General features: G+C 34.8%; 1 protein-coding gene across 1 annotated transcript in view; it reads left to right on the forward strand.

Moving 5' to 3' along the window:
• FARP1 (FERM, ARH/RhoGEF and pleckstrin domain protein 1) overlaps positions 1-25183 on the forward strand; it is a 299358-nt gene that overhangs the window by 203337 nt on the left and 70838 nt on the right. The window contains exons 7-12 of the mRNA XM_051984043.1: positions 6492-6606; positions 16253-16400; positions 18096-18191; positions 20396-20559; positions 21202-21270; positions 23524-23599. Coding sequence (XP_051840003.1) covers positions 6492-6606; positions 16253-16400; positions 18096-18191; positions 20396-20559; positions 21202-21270; positions 23524-23599 — 668 coding nt within the window. The remainder of the gene's footprint in view (positions 1-6491; positions 6607-16252; positions 16401-18095; positions 18192-20395; positions 20560-21201; positions 21271-23523; positions 23600-25183) is intronic.

Here is a 25183-nt window from a genome sequence, read left to right on the forward strand (position 1 = left end):
GCATAATTAAAAACAATGGGTGAGAATTACAGAAAGGTAAATTTAGAATTTATTGTTAGGGCAATGTCCTATTAGAAAGCTATCTAAAAGCAGAATAATTGCCTTGAAGAATAGTGGGTTTCTACCATTTGTTGGATTGTTAGATGGAATTTATTCATGCTTTACTGTTAAAAACAGAAGTTATTTGCCACAATTTTCTACTTCTCATAATTCTTTGACTTCTCTCCTCATTATCTCTTATTCTAGTCTTTCATGTCGATGTGGTCCTTCTCCTAAAGGTAGAACCCTTTATTTATGTGTTCGATCATACTTCTTTTTATAGTTATTGGCATATCTCTTTAATTATCTTTTCCCTTTCCCTAATCTTCATTTTCTCCATTTCCACTACTTTCTTCTTGGTTGTATACGAATGCCTAGTCTTCCTATTCTTCAAAAGTTCATACTAGATCTAACTCTCTATAACAAACTAGCATCTTATATTTCTCCTTTCTTCCGTAGCCAACTCATAGCAAAAGCTGTTTTATATTCCTTGCCTCCATTTCCTCTATATTCAGTCATTCATTTCTCATCACAGCTTGGATTTCACAGCTCATATCACAACTAAAATTTCTCTCATCTTTCTCTTGTGTTATTGATTTCTCAATTATAAAATCTAATTGCCCTTTCTTACCTATTATTCTTTTTGAACTCTGTAGTATTTGGCCTTTCCTCTTGGAATTTTGTGACCTTAATTCTCCTATCTGTCTGACTTCAACTTCTCACTCTCCTTTGCTGAGTCTCCCTTTATGTTTTGTCTCCTAACTTGGGTGTCCCCTAAGGCTTTTTCTTTGTTTTTTTTTTTCTTTCAAATTTGAATCAAAATGAAAACTTTCTTTGTTTCTCTTTCCCTCTCTCCTCCCCTCCCTCCCTCTCTGTCTCCTTCCCTCCCTTCCTCTCTCCCTCCTTCCCTCCCTCCCTGACTCCTTCCTTCCCTCCCTCTCTCCCTCCTTCCTTCCCTCCCTCCCTCTTTCCTTTCCTCCCTTCCTCCCTCCCTCCCTCCTTTCTTCCCTCCCTCCCTCTTTCCCTCTCTCCGTTTCTCCTTCCCTCCTTCCTCCTTCCCTCCCTTCCTCTCTCCTCCTTCCCTCCCTCCCTGACTCCTTCCTTCCCTCCTCTCTCCCTCCTTCCTCCCTCCCCCCTCCTTCTTTCCCTCCTTCCTCCCTTCCTCCCTCCCTCCCTCCTTTCTTCCCTCCCTCCCTCTTTCCCTCTCTCTGTTTCTCCTTCCCTCCCTTCCTCCTTCCCTCCCTTCCTCTCTCCCTCCTTCCCTCCCTCCCTCACTCCTTCCTTCCCTCCTCTCTCCCTCCTTCCTTCCCTCCCTCCCTCTTTCCTTTCCTCCCTTCCTCTCTCCCTCCCTCCTTCTTCCCTCCCTCCCTCTTTCCCTCTCTCCGTTTCTCCTTCCCTCCCTTCCTCCTTCCCTCCTTCCCTCCCTCCTTCCCTCCTTCCCTCCCTTCCTCCCTCTTTCCTTCCCTCCCTCCTTCCCTCCTTCCCTCCTTCCCTCCTTCCCTCCCTCCTTCCCTCCTTCCCTCCTTCCCTCCCTCTCTCCTTCCCTCCTTCCCTCCCTCCCTCCCTCCTTCCCTCCTTCCCTCCTTCCCTCCCTCCCTCCCTCCCTCCTTCCCTGCCTCTTTCCCTCCTTCCTTCCCTCCCTCCCTCCTTCTTTCCCTCCTTCCCTCCCTCCCTCCCTCCTTCTTTCCCTCCCTCCCTCCCTCCCTCCTCTCTCCCTCCTTCCTCCTTCCCTCCCTTCCTCCTTCCCTCCCTTCCTCTCTCCTTCCTTCCCTCCCTCCCTCCCTCCTTCCTTCCCTCCCTCCCTCCTCCTTCCTTCCCTCCCTTCCTCCCTCCTTCCTTCCTTCTTCCTTCCTTCCTCCCTCCTTCCTTCCTTCCCTCCCTCCCTCCCTCCTTCCTTCCTTCCCCTTCCTTCCTTCCCTCCTCCCTCCTTCCTTCCCTCCTTCCTTCCTTCCCTCCCTCCTTCCTTCCTTCCTTCCTTCCTTCCTTCCTTCCTTCCTTCCTTCCTTCCTTCCTTCCTCCTTCCTTCCTTCCTTCCTTCCTTCCTTCCTTCCTTCCTTCCTTCCTTCTTTCCTTCTTTCCTTCCTTCCTTCCATCCTTCCTTCCTTCTTTCCAAATTGCTCTATAGAATGGTTGAATCAGTTCACAATTCCACTAGCAATTCATTAATTTCTAATTTTCCCCACATTCTCTCCAACATTTGTCATTTTCCTTTTCTGGCCCATTAGCCAATCTAATAGACATCAAAATTGTTTTAATTTACATTTCTCTTATCAATTGTGAGTAACAGTATTTTTTTTTTTTTCATACTCACTGACTCCCAAAGCCTGTTCTTGGTTTCCTGGCACTCCCCTCATACCCTTGTGTGACAAACATTTCCTGCTGACCTTTTAAATTGTCTTTGGTGTCTGTGGGCTGAGAGGTCTGGAAACCAATACTGCTACCATTGATTTGGAGGCCCCAAGGCCTGCTCCTGGCTTGCTGGAACCAGGGCAGTGTTGCATTCCCACCTTGCGGCAAACTTTTTTTTGCTGATTTTCTAAGTGTCTTCAGTTGGAAAACTGATTTACTCCATCTTTTTTGGGGTTATGATGCTCTAAAATTTGTTTAGAATTATTACTTAAAGATATTTGGAGAGTTTAGGGGAAAGCTTGGGCAAGTCCCTGCTTTTATTCAGCCATGTTGATTCCTTCTCCCAAAATTATCTATTTGTGTCAACAACACATCATCCTTCCAGTTACCACATTTATAGACATGAAGTCCTTCTCAACTATTAATTCTTTCTCATTCCAGTTTATCAAATCAATTGCCAAGTCTTGCCAAGTTTTCTTGTGCCACTTCTCTCACATTTATCCCCTTCTCACTGTTTGCATGTCTGCTACTTAATTCAGTTTTACTGCAATAGTTATATGATTATTTTGCACTGATATTCTCTCTACCTCCAGTATAAAGGTGCTGAAGTACCCCTCTCTCCCTCCCCTTTCCCTCCCACTTTTCTTCCCTCTCTCCTTCCCTTTAAAGCACAAATCTGAACATGTCATTTCCCTGCTCAATAAACTCCACTAGCTCCATATTGCCTGTGGGGTACAATACAAACTTCTCTGGCACTTAATATCCCTTACAATCTAACTTTAATTTACCTTTCTAGCTTTATAATATCTTAATTTGCCTTTACACACACTCCCTAGCTTAGTCAAACTGGCCCATTTGCTATCCTTCACACATAACATATATACTTGTATATAGGCAAAAATGCCTAACTGGAACTTCATCCCTCACTGCACTTCTTAGATTGCCTAACTTCCTACAAAGCTTATTAGATCAGAAATACCATCTTCTACATTCCAGTTTCTTTACATGGAAAAGTATGATTTATTATAAATAGATGTTTGATTTGTGTACTTATTTTATATACCTATAGACCTGGGATCATGTAAAAATTTCTCCGGAGTTAAGGGGTCATGTGTGGAAAAAAGTTTAAAAGTTGTATATGAAGCTTTTTTTTGATCTCCATATCTATTTTCTTTATCCAAATAGATTTTATACTTACTTTGTGTGTGCTTGTCATCGATTTAGTATGTATATACATGTTGTTTTCTCTGATGTATGAGTTTCTTGAGAGCAGAAATTATTTATTTTTTACATTAAATCCCTAGCAATAAACATAATAATAGGCTCTTAATAAATGGTTTTCATTGATACTCATATATAGGTGACTAAAATTTCTATATCCTCTTCACCTGCTTCCTTCAATATAATGAAATCATTTTCTAGACTGTGTGGTTGTGTTGTCTTTTCTATAATATTTAGGGTCTGAATTTCAGTAAAGTCTGATTTTTATAATCTGTTAAATAGAATTTTTGCTACTAGAAAGAAGAGATAATGATGTAAATAGTGAAATAGAAGTAAGCTGCGGTATTGATGAGTTAATTTCTGCCTGTATTATTATTCTTAACCTTTGAGTTATCTGAAACAAAATGATTTTCTAAAAGTATACTTATGAAAATATCTCATTTAGCAAAACCTAATTTTATAAAGACTTATGGCAGCAAAAAAGTGGAACGTTCTTATCAATATTAAAAAAGATAATATGTATAGCATATCATGTATTATAAATTTTAAAAGTTAGGATATTTCAGTAGAAAAGGCTTTCCATTGTTTATATAGGGCAATTAAGTGGCAAAGTGGGTAGAGTAACTAGCCTGAAGTCACAAAGACCTTTCATCTTGAGTTCCAATCTAGCTGTGTGACCTTGAATAAATTACTTAACCCTCTTTCCCTCAATTTCTTCATCTATAAAATAAGCTGTAGAAGGAAATGGCAAACCACTCCAGTATCTTTGCCAAGTAAACCACCAAAAGGGTCAAGAAGAGTCAAACACAATTGAAACAACAAAAAGGGACAAATTGTCCATATATGCATAGAAAACAAAAAAAAAAAACAAGCTACTTCCTAGTTAGGAAATGTCATTTTTTGCTCTTTGTATTCCAAAACTTAGCTTGCTTCCTGATACATAATAGGTACTTTCATAAATGTTTGTTGAATGATCAAAAAAAAGACTGTGTTGGAATATTTCTGAGGAAAATTCAAGGAGGGAAAACTGAGATTAAAAAAATGAGTTTGGTAGTCAGAAAAATGCTGAAGGCTCTTTTAGGTGGTTTATAAAGGACAAATGTTCCTGAGAGGGATGAGAATTACAAAGGGTTATTCATCTAGCTGAGACAAGAAAACAATTGGGATTCTTTATTGTGTGCCTGCTCAATTTAGAAAAAAAGCAATTTAGACAGTCCATGAAAATTAAATACTTGATAGAAATTCATTGGAAATCTGTGATGAGCTATGCACTGTATTCTCTCTTGAGTTCTCCTTTTAGTAGAAGAGAGAATATAATGATGAAGCAAAGGTACTAAATGGCTAAGGTAACCAACTTAGGATGACAGAGATGATCTAGTAATTATTTTCTATTTCAGTACTTTGTCTGTGATGGAAATTTTAAGAGGGTTTTGGTTTCCCCAATGACAGTTTCAGTCTATTTAAGAGAAGAGCTATTCAAGAAATCAAGACATGTATCTGAAAATTAGGAAATTGGATGATGTTGTTGACCTTTCTGTCACAAGAGAAGGAAAGAGATGAACATAGTAAATGGCTCTGTTGCTGCTTGCAATGTCAGTAGCTGCTATCCTGTATAAAACAAGCAGGCATGACAGGGGTGAACATGTGATTGTTGGCTTGGCAGAAGCAGAATTCATGCTATGTTTTGTGTGATTACAAGAGGTAAATGGCCCCCAAAGTGACATTTAGTCTAGTTCAACAAGGCCCAAAAGATATGTCAAAAGCAACCAGTGACTTACATTTAATCCATAGAACTGTGACAGATGGGTCTCAGTCAGTAATGCAATTTCTTATTAAGTCTTTCTGAAGAAAATGACACAGGAAGAAAATGCACAGAAGGCCAAGTTTTAACCTGTGACAGTCATGTTTTTAAATAGTATACTTTTAATTTCTGTATTATAACAAATTTAATATCATGTTATGGTCAAGTTAATTTGAGACTATTCTGTCCAGCAATTTTTGTTTTAGAAGTCAAAGAACAGTAATCAAAGCTTTTATAAATTATCATTCAAAAAATAGCCTTTTTTCTTTACCTATTTATTACCACATAAACTCCTTTCATAGAATTTCACAGCAAAAATGAGCCTTTTGAGATCAGATAGTACTCTTATTTCACAGATGAAGAACATAAAGTTTTTTATTTTTCTATATAATTAGGTTATCTTTAGAAGCTCCTTGAAATATGTAGTATTTAAATTCTGAGATTTCCATGGAGTTTTTACAATTCTAAAGGTGAGACTGAGATGCAGCTGATGCATTTCCAAGAATGTAGGAGATTAGAATTATGAAGTGATGTGTCTAGAAAGGAAAATATCAAGCACCCAAGCAGCAGAGACTGCTGAAGAGAATACTGTATTTTGAATTTTTCTTTTAACTAACAGCTACTCCTTGGAAAATATGTATTAAAGATATGTATATATGTGTAACTTAATTGTAAATTATGTGAATGTGTCTATATGCATGTGATATAAATATGCATTGGTATATTTATATGTAGTTATATATATTAACATATGTGCATTAATATATACAATCATATATTTACATAGTACTAGAAAATTTAATGGAAACATCCATAGATTTTTCAAATTTTAATAATTTCTAAGACAAAAGCAAATGAAAGAGAATTTGGTCCTACATGATCTGTTAGAAGGCTCTTCATAGATCAGTCTTTAGTCACTCACTTTAAAAAAAAAATCAATGTACACTGCAGAAAAGCAGCTATAATTAAGTTGTAGTAGCAAACGAGCAATTATGTGTAGCAGCTATGTTTCTAATAATTCAGAACAAGTCAAGTGACAGATAAATGTGACCTACCTTTGTTTTTTTTCTTTTTTTGTTAGCTGAGATTGGGGATTTTGATGAAACAGTAGATCGGGAACACTTAGCAAAGAACAAGTACATACCTCAGCAAGATGCACTAGAAGACAAAATTGTGGAATTTCATCACAACCACATGTAAGTCTCACTACTTTGCTTATATTTTCTTCTTATTCATTTCTTTAATATAGCATAATACAGGAAGGGAATTAGAGAAGCCAATTTCTTACCATCTCTATCTTGAAAAATTAACCCTCTTAAAATATTCTGGATGCGTTTTTTGGAGTTGTTTGTTTAAGACAAATTTTAAGATCTCCTAGGAAAGAATTTTAATGATGTGAGCTATATTATAATAGATAACAGTTTCATGATTCAGTACTTCATTTCTAACAGACTTTTTATTTCAGATGAAACTTTCCCCCCTTTGTTTTCTTATTGTGAGCATGCGGTCTCATCTACACTATTGAGATATTGAGATATCAATCTATCCAATATAGAGGGAAGTTTAGGGGAAAGGGAAAAGCATCTATGTATTTGTACCAGGCACTGTATTCCCTTTGCTTCATTTCTCTACAGCTCAGAACTTATGCCATCTCTAATTCTCTACTAAACTCATCCCAGAGTAAAAAGTAGTCTCACTCCTTCTTGCCAAAGGCTCTAATTTAGATCCCAATAGTTTCCCCATTTTGATCAATTAATCCTTCCCTATTTTTTGTTTTATTTATTTTTCCATTTCCATTGACTTATTCTCTTCTCTCTGCTTATGTCTTCTCCATGCTAAAAAAAAAAAAGACAAAAATTAAAAAAAAACCTCTTTCCTTCATGTTGTTAACCTTTTAAGTTATCATCTTATCACTTTATATATTTTTTTAACAATACCAAACTTTTAGAAACAACAGTAAATACTTACTTCTTCCATTTCCTCAATATCCATTTACCCTCTAACCCATGGTAATTTAATTTTTTAAAAATTTTTTTTCTCTCTCTCTCTTTTTTTTTTTTAAATTTTAATATCTTTTTATTGATAGAACGCATGCCAGGGTAATTTTTTACAGCATTATCCCTTGCATTCATTTCTGTTCCAATTTTTCCCCTCCCTTCCTCCACCCCTTCCCCCAGATGGCAAGCAATCCTTTACATGTTGAATAGGTTACAGTATATCCTGGATACAATATATGTGTGCAGAACCGAACAGTTTTCTTGTTGCACAGGGAGAATTGGATTCAGAAGGTATAAATAACCCGGGAAGAAAAACAAAAATGCAAGCAGTTTATATTCATTTCCCAGTGTTCTTTCTCTGGGTGTAGCTGTTTCTGTCCGTCTTTATCAATTAAGGCTCTCTTTATCGAAGAGATCCACTTCCATCAAAATACATCCTCAAACAGTATCGTTGTTGAGGTATATAATGATCTCCTGGTCCTGCTCATTTCACTCAGCATCAATTCATGTAAGTCTCGCCAGTCCTCTCTGTATTCATCCTGCTGGTCATTCCTTACAGAACAATAATATTCCATAACATTCATATACCACAATTTACTCAACCATTCTCCAATTGATGGGCATCCATTCATTTTCCAGCTTCTAGCCACTACAAACAGGGCTGCCACAAACATTTTGGCACATACAGGTCCCTTTCCTTTCTTTAGTATCTCTTTGGGGTATAAGCCCAGTAGAAACACTGCTGATCAAAGGGTATGCACAGTTTGATAACTTTTTGAGCATAGTTCCAAATTGCTCTCCAGAATGGCTGGATGTGTTCACAATTCCACCAACAATGTATCAGTGTCCCTGTTTTCCCACATCCCCTCCAACATTCCGCATTATCTTTCCCTGTCATTCTAGCCAATCTGACAGGTGTGTAGTGGTATCTCAGAGTTGTTTTAATTTGCATTTCTCTGATTAATAATGATTTGGAGCATATTTTCATATGTCTATAAATAGTTTCAATTTCTTCGTCTGAGAATTGTCTGTTCGTATCTTTTGACCATTTATCAATTGGAGAATGGTTTGATTTCCACCCTTATCCTCACAGCCAGACATATTCTATCTGCCCTGCAAATTGTTGGTGTGTAACTTGATCCTTAGATATGGACACCTAGTCCATCATCAGTTCCATAAAAAAGTTATTCTGGCTAGTTAGACCTGCTCACTTAATACAAATAATAAAATACAAACTTGTTTTTAATTTTCTTCCCTATTTTATTATTATAGTATTTTGTGTATTTGAAAGAACTGCAGAAGTTCATTGTTGATTTCTTAATGTAACATTTGCCATTAGCACTGCATTAGTTGTTAAGCTATCACTCATCATATTTCTAAAGAAAAAGTCTATAAGAGATGGTGATTGATGAGATATACAGGACAAGAAAGAAGGGAATTTGCATGGCAGAAGAATGTCTTCATGAAAAAAAATTGGTAGTAGAGGGCAGATTTTAAAAGGGAGGATGTGATGGCTTCAGCTTTTGACACTTTGAATTTTAGAAGATGGGGGCATTCATATGGAAACACCCAGGAAATAGTTTAAAATGTAGGCATGTTTTTGAAATGAGAGATTAGTATAAGATGCATGGTTTTTCAAAATTGTGTATATAAAGATGTTAAATGACACTATGAAAGTTTACAGAAACATTGTAAAAGAAAATAAGAGAAGATGGTCAAGAAGACAGTCTACATATAGAGGATTAAAAGGAGAATATTATAGCATAATTAATTTTAACACTGGAAAAGACCTATTCCAAATCTTTCATTTTACAGATGAGAATATTAAGACCAGAGAGCTTAAATAATATTTTCAGGGTTACACAGGTGATTAAGTGATGAAGCCAGGTTTTGAGTCCAGGTATCTGACTCCATGAATACCAACATGCAGAGTATGATGGAAAAGGACAATCATGGAAAAACAAGAAGAATGAAATATCATGGAAAGCAAAGGAAAAGAGAATTTTAAGGTGTGTGGAATGATCAACTGGGTGAAGGAGTTGAGAACAAAGGCTTTGGTGATTAAGAGATACTTAAGGGAGTAAGGGAAGAAGTCAGATACTGAGGACTCAAGGAATGAAAGACAGAAACAAAGAGCATAACCTACTTTCTAGAAGTTTGGCAATGAAAGGAAGGAAGGAGCTAGTTTGATAGCTTGATGGGGTAACCAGATTTTATTTTAGCAATATATAATTTAAATTGATTGACAAGAAAAGTCTTTTTCCTTTTTTTTTTACCCCTCTAATATTTGATCATAAATTCTGTATATCCCAATCAGTAAATATTGTTTGAATTCTGGAACATAACACAGGAGTTATTCTCCACTTCCAGGGGTGATTAGGCCCTGGGAAAAACTGACTCATGATGAACAATTTCTTAAAGGGCTAGTTTAAAAAATCCAGAAAGTCCATTTTGTCATTTCTACTAAAAAACATAACTACCAAATGGAAATTTGTATTGGTTAATTGCATGTTCTCTCTCAATGGAGAAGTTTATACTAGAAACCAAATATCTCCATTAGGTTTAATAGTGATATGTATATAGTCAGGTACTTGGATTTCTAAAAAATCAATCATCATAGTGTAAATTAAAAGAGGATTACCTATTCAGCTTATGTGGGAAAAGATATATGGAATTCAGTTGGCCATAAACAGTCAATAGTTAATAATATGACACAAGGGCCAAAAGAGTTAATTCAGTCTTACTCTGCAGTATGCTGTTCTGGCCAGACCATATTTGAGACATGCTTCTGGGCATATATATTTAAAAATATAGTCAGGTACTTTGGTTTCTAAAAAATCAATCATCATAGTATAAATTAACCTATTCAGTTTATGTGGAAAAAGATATATGGAATTCAGTTGGCCATATATTGTGTATATAAAGATGTTAAATGACGCTATGAAAGTTTACAGAAACATTGTAAAAGAAAATAAGAGAAGATGGCCAAGAAGACAGTCTACATATAGAGGATTAAAAGGAGAATATTATAGCATAATTAATTTTATGCTCAATAATATGACACAAGGGCCAAAAGAGTTAACTCAGTCTTACTCTGCAGTATGCTGTTGTGGCCAGACCATATTTGAGACATGCTTCTGGGCATATATATTTAAAAATATATATGAGGTATGTTCATTTATTTTTACTTTTTTTTTTTAATGGTGGGGACTCAGAAGACAGTGGATGGCATCAGATCTAGGATACTCTCTATGATGTGGCATATTTTAAATCTAAATAAATTGCTTTCCTAAAATAAAAAAAAAAGAATTTTAAATTCACATCATAAGAGGATCCTTTCAAGTAATTGTATCTGTTTAACTTATAAAAGAAATGGGAGAGAATACTGTCAAATAGAAATGAGATGAAATTATTTTATAGAGTTCCAAAAGAGAAAACTAAGACTATGCATAACATTTAAGACAGAAGCAAATTTTGTCTCTGTATAAGGAGAATTCTAACCCAATACTATTTGTCTTATTCCTGTGCTTCTTTCTGGCATAGAGATCATACTCAGTTCCCAAAAGTTAGTAATAGCAAGACACATTTAACTTTCAGAGTTAAATAATTCCGGAAGGGTCTACTGAGATTGAGAAAGCTTTAAGCACAGATCTGATGTGGCACTATATATCTGTCATCTGAAGGCCAGTCTAGAGAAGCTTGAAAGAGCCACATGAAAGTGGAAATCAGAACTAGATTTGTGTCAGCAGAGAAGTCTTTAGGTCTCTCAACTTCTTTATCTTTAAAATGGGGAGAATTCCAATTGATAAATGATCAAAGAATATGAACAGACAATTTTCAGATGAAAAAATTGAAACCATTTCCAGTCATATGAAAAAGTTCTCTAAATCACTATCGATCAGAGAAATGCAAATTAAGACAACTCTGAGGTACCACTTCATTCCTCTTAGATTGATGAAGATGACAGGAAAAGAAAATGACAAATGTTGGAGAGGATGTGGGAAAACTGGGACACTGATACATTGTTGGTGGAGTTGTGAACAGATCCAACCATCTCTAGAGCAATTTGGAACTATGTCCAAAGGGCTATCAAACTGTGTATATCCTTTGATCTAGTGTTTCTACTGGGCTTTTATCCCAAAAAAATCATAAAGGAGGGAAAGGATTGCTCATCAGTTGGAGAATGGCTGAATAAGTTATGGTATATAAATGTTATGGAATATTATTGTTCTATAAGAAATGATTAGCAGAATTATTTCAGAGAGGTCTGGAGAGAGAACTTACATGAACTGAAGCTAAGTGAAATGAACAGAACCAGGAAATCATTATGCACAGCAGCAAGAAGATTATGCAATGATCAATTCTGATCAATGTGGTTCTTGCTGCATTTTAAAAATTCACCTAAAAAAATCTACTAAGTTTTAAAGGGGTAGCAGTTTATATTAAATGGGAGGAATGGGCACACTGGTAAAAATATCAGATACTTACATTGGATTCCTCTTGAAGTAAGGAGTTCTCTGCCAATGGATTTCAAGTATGGCTGGAGCTACGGTAGAAAGACAATGAACTAAATAACTTTTAAAGACTCTTCTAATACATTAAAATCTATCAAATTAAGAAACTGCTTTGAGCCTGCATTCAAACTATTGATCTATAAAAAATTTTATCCTTTCTCTCAGATTATAAACTCCTTGAAAATGGCTACTCTGTCCTTTTCATTTTTGCATAATGTCTTATTTTTCCCCCTGAGGCAATTGGAGTCAAGTGACTTGCCCAGGGTCACACAGCTAGGACTTGTCTCTGAGGTCAGACTTAAACTCAGATCTTCCTGACTTCAGGGGTGGTGCTTTATCCACTGCACCACCTAACTGCCCCTTATACATAATCTTTTAAGAAAATTTGAATGGCATCATCTGCATAATCTGAAATTTATATTTATAGTCATTAAAACAAAAGGTCAGCAGAATATTCACTAGATGCCAAAACCTTAGGGAAATAATGGTTCCTGTGACACTACCTTTTTTTCTCTTCTGCATCCTTCCTTCTTCCCCATTTCCATTTAAGAGATTTGAGTCCTGACCTGATTATATGTATTTTTTATTAAAGCTTTTTTATTTTTCAAAACGTATGCATGGATAGTTCTTCAACATTAGCCCTTGCAAAATATTGTGTTCCAATTCCCTCCCTTCCCACACACCCTTCCCTAGATGTCAAGTAATACGATATGCGTTAAATATGGTAATATATATATATATATATATATATATATATATATATGTTAGATCCAATATATGTATACATATTTATACAATTATCATGCCACACAAGAAAAAAAAAAAAGAGAAGCAAAATAAAATGCAAGCAAACAACAAAAAGAGTGAAAATGCTATATTGTGAACCACACTCAGTTCTGGGTGTAAATGGCTCTCTTCATCACTGAACAATTGGAACTTCGTTGAATCATCTCATTGTTAAAGAGAGTCACATTCATCAGAATTGATCATCCTATAATATTGATGCTGCTGTGTATAATCATCTCCTGGTTCTGCTCATTTCACTCAGCATCAGTTCATGTAAGTCTCTCCAAATCTCTCTGAAATCATCCTGCTGATCATTTCTTACAGAACAATAATACCCCATAACATTCATCTACCACAATTTACTCAGTCATTCCCCAATTGATGGGCATCCATTCCGTTTCCAGTTCCTTGCTACTACAAAGAGGACTGCCACAAACATTTTTGCACATGTGAGTCCCTTTCCCTCCTTTAAGTTCTCTTTGGGATATAAGCCCAGTAGAAACACTGCTGGGTCAAAGTATATGCACAGTTTGATAACTGAGCAAATGAACTCATTATGTATTTTAAAAACTGAGTAATCTTATATTGTTCTTGAAGAGAATACTGGCTTGTTTTTAGATTCTTAGCTTAGTCAAGGCTCCAAAAATGTTCACAAAATTGACTTTGAAATCGATAGTTATTATATCATATGATATTTCCAATTGAAACTTAAGTATTTTATATATCATAATAGTTACTTTTAATCAATGCTAATTGAGATGATTGCATTAATGGAAAACGTTTTATCAGTTGAATGAACAGTATATACTTGAAGAAGCAATACATTTGAAGTCAAAAGACTTGAACTCACCTTTTTAACACCAATTTCTCTCTACAAAGTCATTTAAAGTCATTTGACTTCTCTTTTCTTGAGTTTTCAGTACCTCCTTCTCCTAGTTCACTACCAGAATCACAGGATTACAGAATTTGTGATTTGGAGTTTCCTCAGTGGTCATTTGGTCCAATGCATAAAGGAATTCCCCTACCATGCATAGTCAACTCATACTGCAGCCTATGCTTGAACATCACTAAGGAGCCAGATCTATCATGTCTTGAGGCAAGAAATTATATTCTGGGACAACTCTAATTGTTAAGAAGTATTTCCTAAAATCAAGCCTAAAAATTATCTTCCATTAATCCTGTTTCTGCCTTCTATGGTCCAAAAAAAAAAAAAAAGAACAAATCAAAATTCTTTCATGTGATAACTTGTCTTTCTCTAGTAATCAAGCTTAGTTCCTTTCATATGACATGGGCTCAGAGCCTTTCACCAATATATCTTTATATCACATGCACTCAAATACCTCCCCCTTCCTGATTCCCTTCTTTGAGACATTCTCAAACTTATGAATGTCATTTATAGACTGTAGTACTTAGAACTGAACATAGTATTTATTCTAGATTAGATCTTAGCAGATCACAGTACAGTGGAACAATCACCTCCCTGTTCCTGAAAGCTTTGTCCCTTGTAATGCAGTATAAAATGCCATTTATTTTTAACTGTCATATTATAGTTTTGACTTTGAGCATGCAGGCCACTAAAAACCCCAGCTCTTTTTTAGTTCTACTATATAACATACTTTCCCCTCTTATACTTGTGAAGTTGATTTTTTGTACCCAAATGCTCTACTTTATACTTACCCTATCTATGATATACTATTATCTTCTTAAGATCCAACAAGTCTGACAAGATTGTTTTGGATCCTTACTTTGTCTCCAGTGTTTTAGCAGTTCTTCCACCTTGGTGCTATCTCTGCATTTATCTATGTTATGGATTTAAAAATAATACATAGCAAAGGGTCAAGCACAATTCATAAGGGAAGAAGCTCCACTTGAAGCTTCCTGCCATAGTGATATTGAGCCATTAATTTTAATTGATAATTGAACCTCTTTGAGTTTAGATATTCAAACAATGAATCCTCTAATTGTATCTAATGTCTGTGTCTCTATATTGTCTAAAAGAATAGTATGAGACACCTTATCAAAAGATTTGCTAAAATCTAAGTGTTAAAAATATTCACCTCATGTACTAATTTATAGTACATGTCTTATCTACAAAGGAAAAGAATGATCTGTTCTTAGTAAAGTCATCCTATCTCTTTAAGCATTACTTCCCCACTGAGGCTTGTCAGCCATCTTTTTAATTAAAAATTCTGTTTTAGAATTTTCCCTGGAATTGTAGGTCAAAGTCATTAGGTTATAATTTGTTGACTTTGACCTTCCTCTTTTTTTTTGAAAACTGAGGCAGGTACAGTCTTTAGTCTTTGTGATACTTCTCTTGTTTTCTGTGATCTTTCAAATATCACTAACAATAACTCTGCAGTCACATCTGCCCATTCTTTTAAGACCAGCACATATAGTTCATCTGAGTCTGATGATTTGAATTCATTAAGCTGCTCTCTTACAATCTCTTTACTGATCTTAGTTATGAGCTGTCTTTCAATGATTTTTTTTTACTTTTGTTTTTTCCTGTATTAAGGCCACTGTTTTTTGCAGAGAAAATAGAATTAAGAATGGAGCACCTTTCCCTTTGATTATCATTGTCTCATCCACACTAGGCTAAAGTCTTATCCCTTTTCGGAGCCTTCATTTTGTTTTTCCATCTCTAGTTCCTTGAATTCATTTTGTAAATATTTTATATGTAGCTATATTGCATGTATTTTCTCAATAAAATGTAAGTTCTTTGAGGGCAGGGATTGTTTCATTTTTCCTTTCCTTTCCTCCAACACCTAACATAGTGCTTGGTACATTGTAGTTACTTAAGAAATATTTGTAATTTGTGCTTCATTTGTAAAATGGAAGTATGATAATGCTTGACTTGTCCACTTAAATTGCTAGGTTGTGAGAATTAAATGTTATATAAAAGCTATTTGTAAATGCAAATCAATTTAAAAATGGAAATGATCATACATAGGATGACTATTGCATAGTTATCTATAAAATAAAAACAAAAAAACTGTGCAACAGGTCAATATGCCCTGGAAAAAAAGTCTCATATGACATAGTCTAAAAGGTAGGTCTGGTCATGACCCATAACCCTACTATTATGGAGGATTCACTGGCTTTTCTTTTTGTTATAGTTGTCTTGTTTTTTAAATAAGGCTTTTAAGACATGGTGACGTTATAATCCTTGTTTTCTAAAGTATGGTTTTGAACTTGACTTACTGGGCTAATCTATTGTAAATGACTGAAAACTTGTTTTAACACAATGTTTTTGTGGGGGTTTTTTGCTTTTGTATAACCTTAAAGGAAATTCTTTGAGATTCTAAAAATTGGCAGAATTTGAAGTAGACATTTGGGGTTTTGAATTACATGAGCAATAGAGCTTTTGTTCTAGCTGTTAGACTTTGGGTACGAATGAATGGGAGTTTGGATATCATCTGATCAGCTAGCCTCAATGTTTGGATGAAATGCTTCTTTATATCCCTAGAGAAGCCACTTGATCCCAAATTAATAGACGTAGGGAATTCAGATCTTCTGCCCTTTCTTTTTAATTTTTGTTTTATAAGTGGACAAACACCAGCAGAATCAGATTTCCAGCTCCTGGAGATTGCACGCCGGCTAGAGATGTATGGAATCCGATTGCACCCAGCAAAGGACAGGGAAGGTACTAAGATCAACCTGGCTGTTGCTAACACAGGAATTCTAGTGTTTCAGGTGAGAGCCACTTTAGAATATTGTTCACATCCCTTACCCAGGAGGTGAGGAAGAAAATTGGGCCTTTGAACTCAATTCTGGGTTAATTATTTATTGAAATTAGTGAACAGGAAAGTCATTCACTTTCTATGACTCCCTCCCCACCCTCTTTCTATTTTCTTGCTCTATCATAGTGGTCTGTGTCCTAGAGAGAAACCAGGGTGACATAGGAGAAAGAAAGCCTACTTTGGAGCCAGGAAAACCTAAGTTCGTGTCTTACTTCTGATACATACTTGCTGTCACTTAAACTCTGATCAATTCCTATGATCTGCAATAGTGATATAGGCAAATCTCTAAGTTTTTAAGTACAAAGAGACCATGAATCAGTCTCCTATACTGCTAGAACGTTTCCTTGCTAATTAAATTATGTCTAGTTCCTTTCACTGTTCTTTATTCAGTTAATTCCTGTATTCAGTTTAATTACCATTTTCTCTTATAATTAAGGAACCCTCAATTAAAAATTTATTTGAGCAATGGAAGCCTAGAAATTTATAATCCTTGTTGAAATCAACATATGGCAATGTATATGATTGTTCTACTATTGTGCCTTGGGGATTAATAACCAATGATTATTTGGGGATAGTTTTTCAAAGAGGATTCAAAGAAATGTCTCTTTTTGTATAAAGTAGTTTCAAAATGTCACTATTTATGATCTTTGGCAGGAGGGATTTACCTTGCAAAACCTTTTTTCAACAACTAAATGAAGCACTTGATAAGTTCACTAATGCAAAAGTGAATGTATTTATACTATAAATTGTTAAATATCCAAAGTAATGCTAATCTACCATAAAGAATGAAAAAAATTTAAATTTCCCTCCAAATTCTTAAATATGAAAGTTGAGTTCCTTAAAGCATCACTGAGTTGCTTCCATCTCATTCTAAATAATTTGAATATTAGGAATTACATAGTAAAGTAGTAACAAAGTTAATCATTTTGCTAGTAACTTATTTATATTTCCCTATAATTTTGAATTTGCTGTTCTTTTGTTTATACCTACTAAATTTCTGTGATTTCCTTATCAAATATGGCTTAATTACCAAACCCTCAGAAGTCACAGATATAATAGTACATACAAGAGTTACAGGCTACACTTTAGGTCTAATGTACATCTATCTGAGCATTCACTTATGTCTGTTTTCCAGTATCGGACTTGTTCCTAACTCTTGGTTGTATCATTAAAAATTCAACTGATACTCTAATCAATGAACAGTTGTTCAAGGTCAATTCAAGGCAATAATAAATTCCTGGTGTGCTTAGATTTAGTGATGGACATTGTATTTAGGCAAAAGAAAGCAAAACAAATACTAGAAAGCAAGCCCTAAGCAAAGGATTAGTTCTGAGTGGATCAGATGAATTCCACAATAAAAATAATAATCATCACCATCGATGAGGTCTTCAGAGCTTCTAGTCCCCACCTCAAGCTGTGGTTGGTTGGTTTCATGGAATCAAAGAATTCAAGTTCATCCCGATATATTCTAAGGCTTTGTTAAGGGTATAATTCACAAGAGCCTAACCAACTTTTGTAGGAAATGACGTATATCCTTAAGAAACTAGTGTATGTCAATGTGTTAATGTTCTTTTATGATTTAGGGAGATATTCCTTGATTTTGCTACTTGACTATGTGTTTTATTGGATGGTTTTGTATTTTTTTTAGGGTTTTACCAAGATCAATGCCTTTAACTGGGCTAAGGTGAGGAAGCTGAGCTTCAAAAGGAAACGTTTTCTCATCAAACTGCGCCCTGATGCTAATGTAAGTGGGTTAGGGAAGTTTAGAGGAAGCCTAGTTTGGTTATCCCAGCACAAATGAAGTAAATATTTAAGGTCTGTCTGTGGTAATTTGAGTTTAGTTTTGAACTGAAAGTTATTACTAAGAGCACAATGACTTATACATAGTGTATATTTCATTAAAGTTTATTTAACTGAATTTGTGGAAATGATTTTGACAATTGGTGTACGATGCCCTTGTGAATTGGAGTTGGAGGTCTTCATAATTAAAAAATGCTTGCAAATGGGAAAGTAGCTTCTTAACTGTCAACTTTATACGTTATAATAGCATGTGGTTGATAGGATCAGGAAAACCTAGATTTATTTCACATACATTTTCCAGTTATGTGATTCTGGATAAGTCACAGAGCCTTTTATTTTTATTTTTTTTGTGTCTTCATTTTTAGAAAGAGAGAGTTAAACTCCATACCTTTTAAGATGCTTTAGGCCTCTAAATTATGATCCTTAGTAAAGAAAGAAGGTATTAGCAATTGCATAAGAATAGATAGAATGTGTGACTCTAATGGTGTGATGGATTCTTTATATATTCAAGAAATCTATGTGTATTGCTTTACTCTTGGAGCTCTAACCAGAGTTATTAACTACAAAAAAACCACTTCTGGAAAATACCCTTTCAAGTTTCTTCTGTCCCACTTAATTCTTTTTCCTTCTATCATCCTTATTACCTAGCTAAAGCCCTTGCTATTTTCACTAGAATCCTTATCTGCATTTCCCCCATTTTAAGCCTTATGATCTTGCATTTCATGGACCACTATTCCTTACCTGAATCTAGTGTAGCAATAACTCAAACCAAGGAATTCTCTAGAATTCTTCAGGGATAAATGTTTCTTCTTTAGGGGGAAAAAAGAAGTATTTATTTACTGTTATGATTGGGACTGTGGAAACAATAAATGCATTTCTTGTATCTGTTTTAAATATAAACCTTGTTTTAACATAGTAAAACTGTTAACAAAAAATGATTTGATTCTAAAGACTTATTATGTACCAAAGAGGCTGTTTCCAGGTTACTTAGTCCTATATATAGTTTTCTTTCTTTGTAAAAATGCCCTCTTAACTTCCAAATAATTGACTGAAAATGAAATTTTAAAATATAATCTATTTCTTAGAGGTTGAGTATCAGGAAATTCTCTGTGAAAATTTGGACTTCTTAAGAATTTTAGAAACTTCTTCCAGAGAGACAGAAAGACATGTGGACATATATACACATATACATATACATATACGGGCAGCTGAATGGCTCAATGGAAAGAATACTAGGTCTGGGTCAGGAGGACTTGAGTTCAAATATGGCCTTGTATACTTATTAGTTGTGTGCACCTGGCCAAGTCATTTTACCCTGTGTCTTCATTTTTTTATGTGTAAAATGAACTGAAGAAGGAAATGGAAAACCATTCCAGTATTTCTGCCAAGAAAACTCCAAATGGAATCAGGGCTGAAACAAGTGAACAGCAACAATAAATAAATATGTACATATACACATACATGTATATACATATGGATGTGTATGTATCTGATAGATGGATGGATGGGCTTTAAATTAAGGACAGTAAATGGTAAAAGAAATATATTAGGATCTTAAAGAATATCACTGTATCCTATTTCGAGAAGCAAAAGATGTGAACTTGATAGCTTAAACTTGTTAAGATGACATTTTGGTTCCCCTGGAAATGATTTTCCTTTCCAGAATGGCACCTGATGCCTTCTTTAGGCCTGACAAATATGCTGAAGAAATATAAGATAATGTCCCAACTTTGGCATGAAACCTAAGAAAGAAAAATTTATGAACCTTAGCCACTGAAGCTTTTTGCAAGAGAGTTTCTGTACTATGGCATGTCTAAGCAAAATTGCAAATGAAGTATGTGTATTTTGTTTATGAATCCTATTAAAGAAATTTGATCAGTCCTGCTAGAAGCCAAACCTTCTTTGTTAGTTCTTCTGGGCAGGATTAAGTGTGTGGAGAATTAAATGTATGTGCAGAATTATGATTTAGATCATCACTGGCAAGAAAGCTTTGCCAAACATTGAAAAGGAATGTTTGCCCTAGCATATTCAAAAATTGAAATAGAATATGGCCTGTTATTTTCCCATCTCCTTTTTTTTTGTGAAGCTCAATAAGCTTTTTTGTAGATGGTAGAAGAAAAGCAAAGTTATAATTTTCTTTCTTTTTAGAGCTCGTACCAGGACACATTAGAGTTCCTGATGGCCAGTAGAGATTTCTGTAAGTCATTCTGGAAAATATGTGTGGAACATCATGCCTTTTTCAGACTTTTTGAAGAGCCTAAACCAAAGCCCAAACCAGTTCTCTTCACAAGAGGGTCATCATTTAGGTTCAGGTAAGATAGAGGCTCTACCCCCAAGACCTATAACCACATTTTGTCACTTCTGAACTATTTACTTGAATTGAATTCCTTCTATGACTGAATTGTCAGAATTACAGCTACTATAGCTGTTGTTTTATGTAATAGAGGCACTAGAAGAAACCCATTTACCTTTGCAAACTTGAATTGCTCAAGTAGTAGAAATCCTGTGCTTTCAAAGCAAAGCTCCTTGATATCCCCTTTCAGATTTGCCATCAACACTAGATTTAAAACTGTAAACAACCTACCTTTCTAGAAGTGAAAATAATATAATAATCTCTCTAAAATCTGGGGTATCTTATCATACTTACCTGTCTTCAAAGAAAGAGTATTCAAAAGTGGCATTGCCTACAATTATGCAGTAATGAAAACACAAAATTTTTATGAATAACGATTTCAGAAAAGGGGTTTGATTCTCCCTGTTCGTTTGTCAAACCCAGAGTTTCCAAAGAATTGGGAGGGAGGGGATTCTGTTATTTTCTTTTCTGACCCATTGAAAAGTTTATTTCAAATGTAACAGTTCACTGTTCTGGAGGAAAGAAAAACAAGATAATAAATTTTGTGTTTATCAGTTATATATATTTCTCCCTCTTCCTGTAATTGTGGTCTTTATCCTAGTGGTCGAACTCAGAAGCAGGTTCTTGACTATGTTAAAGAAGGAGGACATAAGAAAGTTCCATTTGAAAGGTGAGAGAAACTTTGATGTATTTCTGATTTGAGGGTAATGATACTCACCAGGTAACTTTTCATTGCTGCCAAGAATGTCTGTTTCCATGAAGGCTCTGTGTCCCATCACAGATTTGCTGCATCTTAACTATACTCCCAATTCCCATACACTGATCTCAGGCAAGTAAATTCCTCTTATCTTCATTTGTTTTTTCAATGTCTTCTCAGAGAAACACCTTTTAAAAAGTATCTCCCCCCGCCCCCAATTACATGTAAAAGCAATTTTTAACATTTTCTAATATTTTGAGTTCCAAATTCTATCTCTCCTTTCCTCCCTTCCTCACTCCTTAAGATGGTAAGCAGTCTGACATTATACATCTTAATCATGTAAAACATTTCCATATTAGTAATTTTGTGGAAGAAAACTCCAAAAAAGAAGAGAAAAGGAAGGAAACAAGGAAGAGAGGGAGGGACAAAGAGAAGGAAGAAAGGGAAAATAATATGTTTTGGTCTGTATTCAGACTCGATAGTTATTTCTCTGGAAGTAGATAACATTTTTCATCATGAGTCCTTTAGGATTGTCTTAGATCATTATATTGCAGAGCATAGTTAAGTCATTCACAGTTCATCATACAGTCTTACTATTTCTGTATGCAGTGCTCTTCTGGTTTTATTTCTTTCTTTCTTTATCAGTTCATGTAAGTCTTTTCAGATTTTTTTTCCTGAATTCATTCTGCTTATTTTGTCCAGAATAGTATTTCATTACAATCTTATACTACAACTTGTTTAGCAATTCCCCAGTTTATGGGCATCCCCTCAATTTCCAGTTTTTAGCCATCACAAAGAGCTGCTATAAATATTTTTGTACAAATAGATTATTTCCCCCCCCCCCTTTTTTTTAATTCTCTTTAGGCTATAAAACTATTGTTGGGAGTTTTTGTTGGGTCAAAGGGTCCTTTTGGCATAGTTTCAACTTGTTCTCCAGAATGGTTGGATCAGTTTGGAATCAGGGATATTTCTGTATCAGTATAAAGGAATATGAGAAGGAAACAGGCGAAGAGCAGTAAGCAAGGAATGAGAGCTATTCATCTAAGGATAGAGGAGAAAGACTCCCACGGGGGAGGTATGAAGAGGGGAGAACAAAAATTTAAAACAGAAAATTAAGTATGTAGGATTGAAAGGAAATACTTACATGGGGCTAAGCACACAGTAAATATTTGTTGGCCTTATACTTTATGAATTTTTATGAGTTTGTAAATTAGATAAGTCATGCATGAGAAGATAGGATTAGAAAATTTAGCATGAAAAAAAGGAAAACAGGAATGGTCAGAAAAGTAACAAAATATTTAAAAATAGATGAGAATAATGATTATTTGAATTATTAATTACTTTAAAAGTGTATGTGTATATCTATATATAGTATATGTTTTAATACAAGAAAAGCTATAGGTTTAATTTTATATAACGTGCATGTTCTTCTTATAAGTCACCTTGAAAAGCATTTTTATTCTGACATAGGAATTTTTTCTGAGTCTTCAAGTCATCAATAAGTGATCTTTATTCAATTTTGGCATTTTTAACATGAAAACACTTTGCAATTCAATTTTTAGTAATAACATCAAGTTTTTGATATCTATGTAATTTTCTTTGTTTCTAAATTCCTAAATTTCTATTATTTTAAGAGGAAGCATAAAAATAAAGGGAGATGTTTACTGATAAAATTATGTTCCACTTCACTGCGTTGATTGAGCTTATAATTGCTGTGATTCCCAAGATAGATCTTTTTTCATAGATATCCGTTATAATTGGCAGGCAATTACTTATTTTTCTTTGAATTTCAAGTACTGAATTAAATAAGTACTATCTGTTTTATAAAGCTGACCTAGAAAGTAAATATATGAGATACACATAACTAATTACAAAATGTTATCCTGGAGCTTGTAGCTCAGAGTGTGCCAGATTCCATAGAATTCTTTTTCTGTCTCATTGACTTTGCAAGTTCCAAGCATTGCTAAAATTTGTAATGATCCTTAAAACTGATTTGACTATGACCTTCTCTTCATTCATACTTAAGTAACTCATAAGACATTCTATGGATGAGAAAAGCCAGACTGTAAGTCACTTTCAAAACAAATTATAAAATCCTGCTTTGAGGAGTTGGCAGTGCAGGGTTTTTTTTTTTTTTTTTTTTAAGAAAGTGCTCAATGTTTTTTCATTGGGGGAAAAAAAAAAACTTTACATAACTTAGTTACCTGATGTGATTTTTTTTCCCAGGAAGCACAGCAAGATTCAGTCAATCAGAAGCCTCTCTGCTCAGCCTGTCGAACAGAACTCAGAGGTGCCAAAACAAGTCAGTAATAGTGTTAAGTATCCAATGTTGTCCTTACATTATTGAAGTAATTTCTTCTAGTTATTGCTAAATATTTTAATTTCATTATTATTCCTGGTTAATTTTAGCAATTAAAAAAATTGTTGCAAAGGCTCTAATACAAAAGCATGACATATAGACTAGAATAGAAACATTCTATTATATATGTCCAAACATTAGGCATCAGTTTCTTCTACTTCTTAGCCTGGAATCAAATTTTAGCATAGGGTCCCATGGAATTCAAACCACTCGATATTTCCTGTTCAGTTGTATGTGTGATATAATCCCTGAAGAAGGTTGCCATGTCATAAATTTAGCTAAATGGTAAACTTAAAGAAGACTGTTCTTGGAGCTAAGGTCTCCATCAGCTAAACAGGTTCATTTGCTTGAAAAGATTAGAAACCGTTATGCTAGCTGATGGGTGTAACTGCAGCTTGTTGCCAAAGTCATAACCCCTAGTTGGCATCAAACTGAGAAATGAGTTCCCAGGGTTTATTTTACAGGGCAGCAATTGCTATTCTCAACAAGAGACTTTATCATTGTGTTGTTCTGAGAGTGGCTAAAGCATATTTTCCTGGAGGTAATTTCTGGAAGACTTTTGAGTTTTCCCTGATGGTGAATAAGAACTTTGTTAAGGCTTAAATTAACATTAAGGAATTCCATTGCATAAATATGGCTATTTAGTATGTAAAATTCAGGCACAGAAGTAATTTTTTTCTTCAAGGTTTTTCTTTTTGTTGTTGTTGTTGTTGTTGTTAACTTGTCTTTATAAGTCTATGATAAATTCCCTTCTCTTATTGCCTCTGAGTTCCCTAGAGCTACTTAGGAATAAGGGTTTCTTTGTTTCATGTAAATTTCCAACACTAAATAAGATCTTATATTTGATTCTGGAGAGCAGGAGCTCTCCTAGTACCTAACTCTATACTGTTTCACATATGGAAGAGCATCGAGCATAGAATATTAGAAGACTAGCTTTACCCATAGAGTATGAAATAGTGGGCACATAAAGTCACTTCATCATTCTAGACTCCAGGCTATTCATGTATAAAATGAGCAGGGTAGACCAGGTTATTCTGAGGTCCTTTCAAATTAAAATTCCATGTTCCTAAATTCTTTCTGTGTGATATTCAAATATTCATTGTGAACTTATTACCCACAGCTTTTTGAAGACCAAATGAGAGTATATGTAAAAGTACTTTGAAAACTTTTAAGTGTTGGGTCTATAAGGTGGGCAGCATTACTATATTTAAATGCTATCTAGAGGAGTTTTTTCATCATCATCATCAGCATCATTATTGTTATTATTTCTCCCAGTAACCAGAGTAAGTACAGGTTTGCATCAACAGAGGAAGTTTCTACAATGATACTTCTTCATATCAATCACAGGTCTGGTCTTACCCTTCTCCCCAACCTTTTTTTCTTCAATTAAAATTAAACAAAACAAAAAGCCCCTAGAAATGTAGTTTTAATGATATTTCATTCATTTGGACTCTGGGAAATAAATCAGTCAAGAAGTCCAAACCCAATCTTATTTTCTCTCCTTCTTCTCCTTATCTCTATTTTACT

The sequence above is a fragment of the Antechinus flavipes genome, chromosome 3 (assembly GCF_016432865.1).
Source record: "Antechinus flavipes isolate AdamAnt ecotype Samford, QLD, Australia chromosome 3, AdamAnt_v2, whole genome shotgun sequence".
In the NCBI taxonomy this organism is placed as follows: Eukaryota; Metazoa; Chordata; class Mammalia; order Dasyuromorphia; family Dasyuridae; genus Antechinus; species Antechinus flavipes.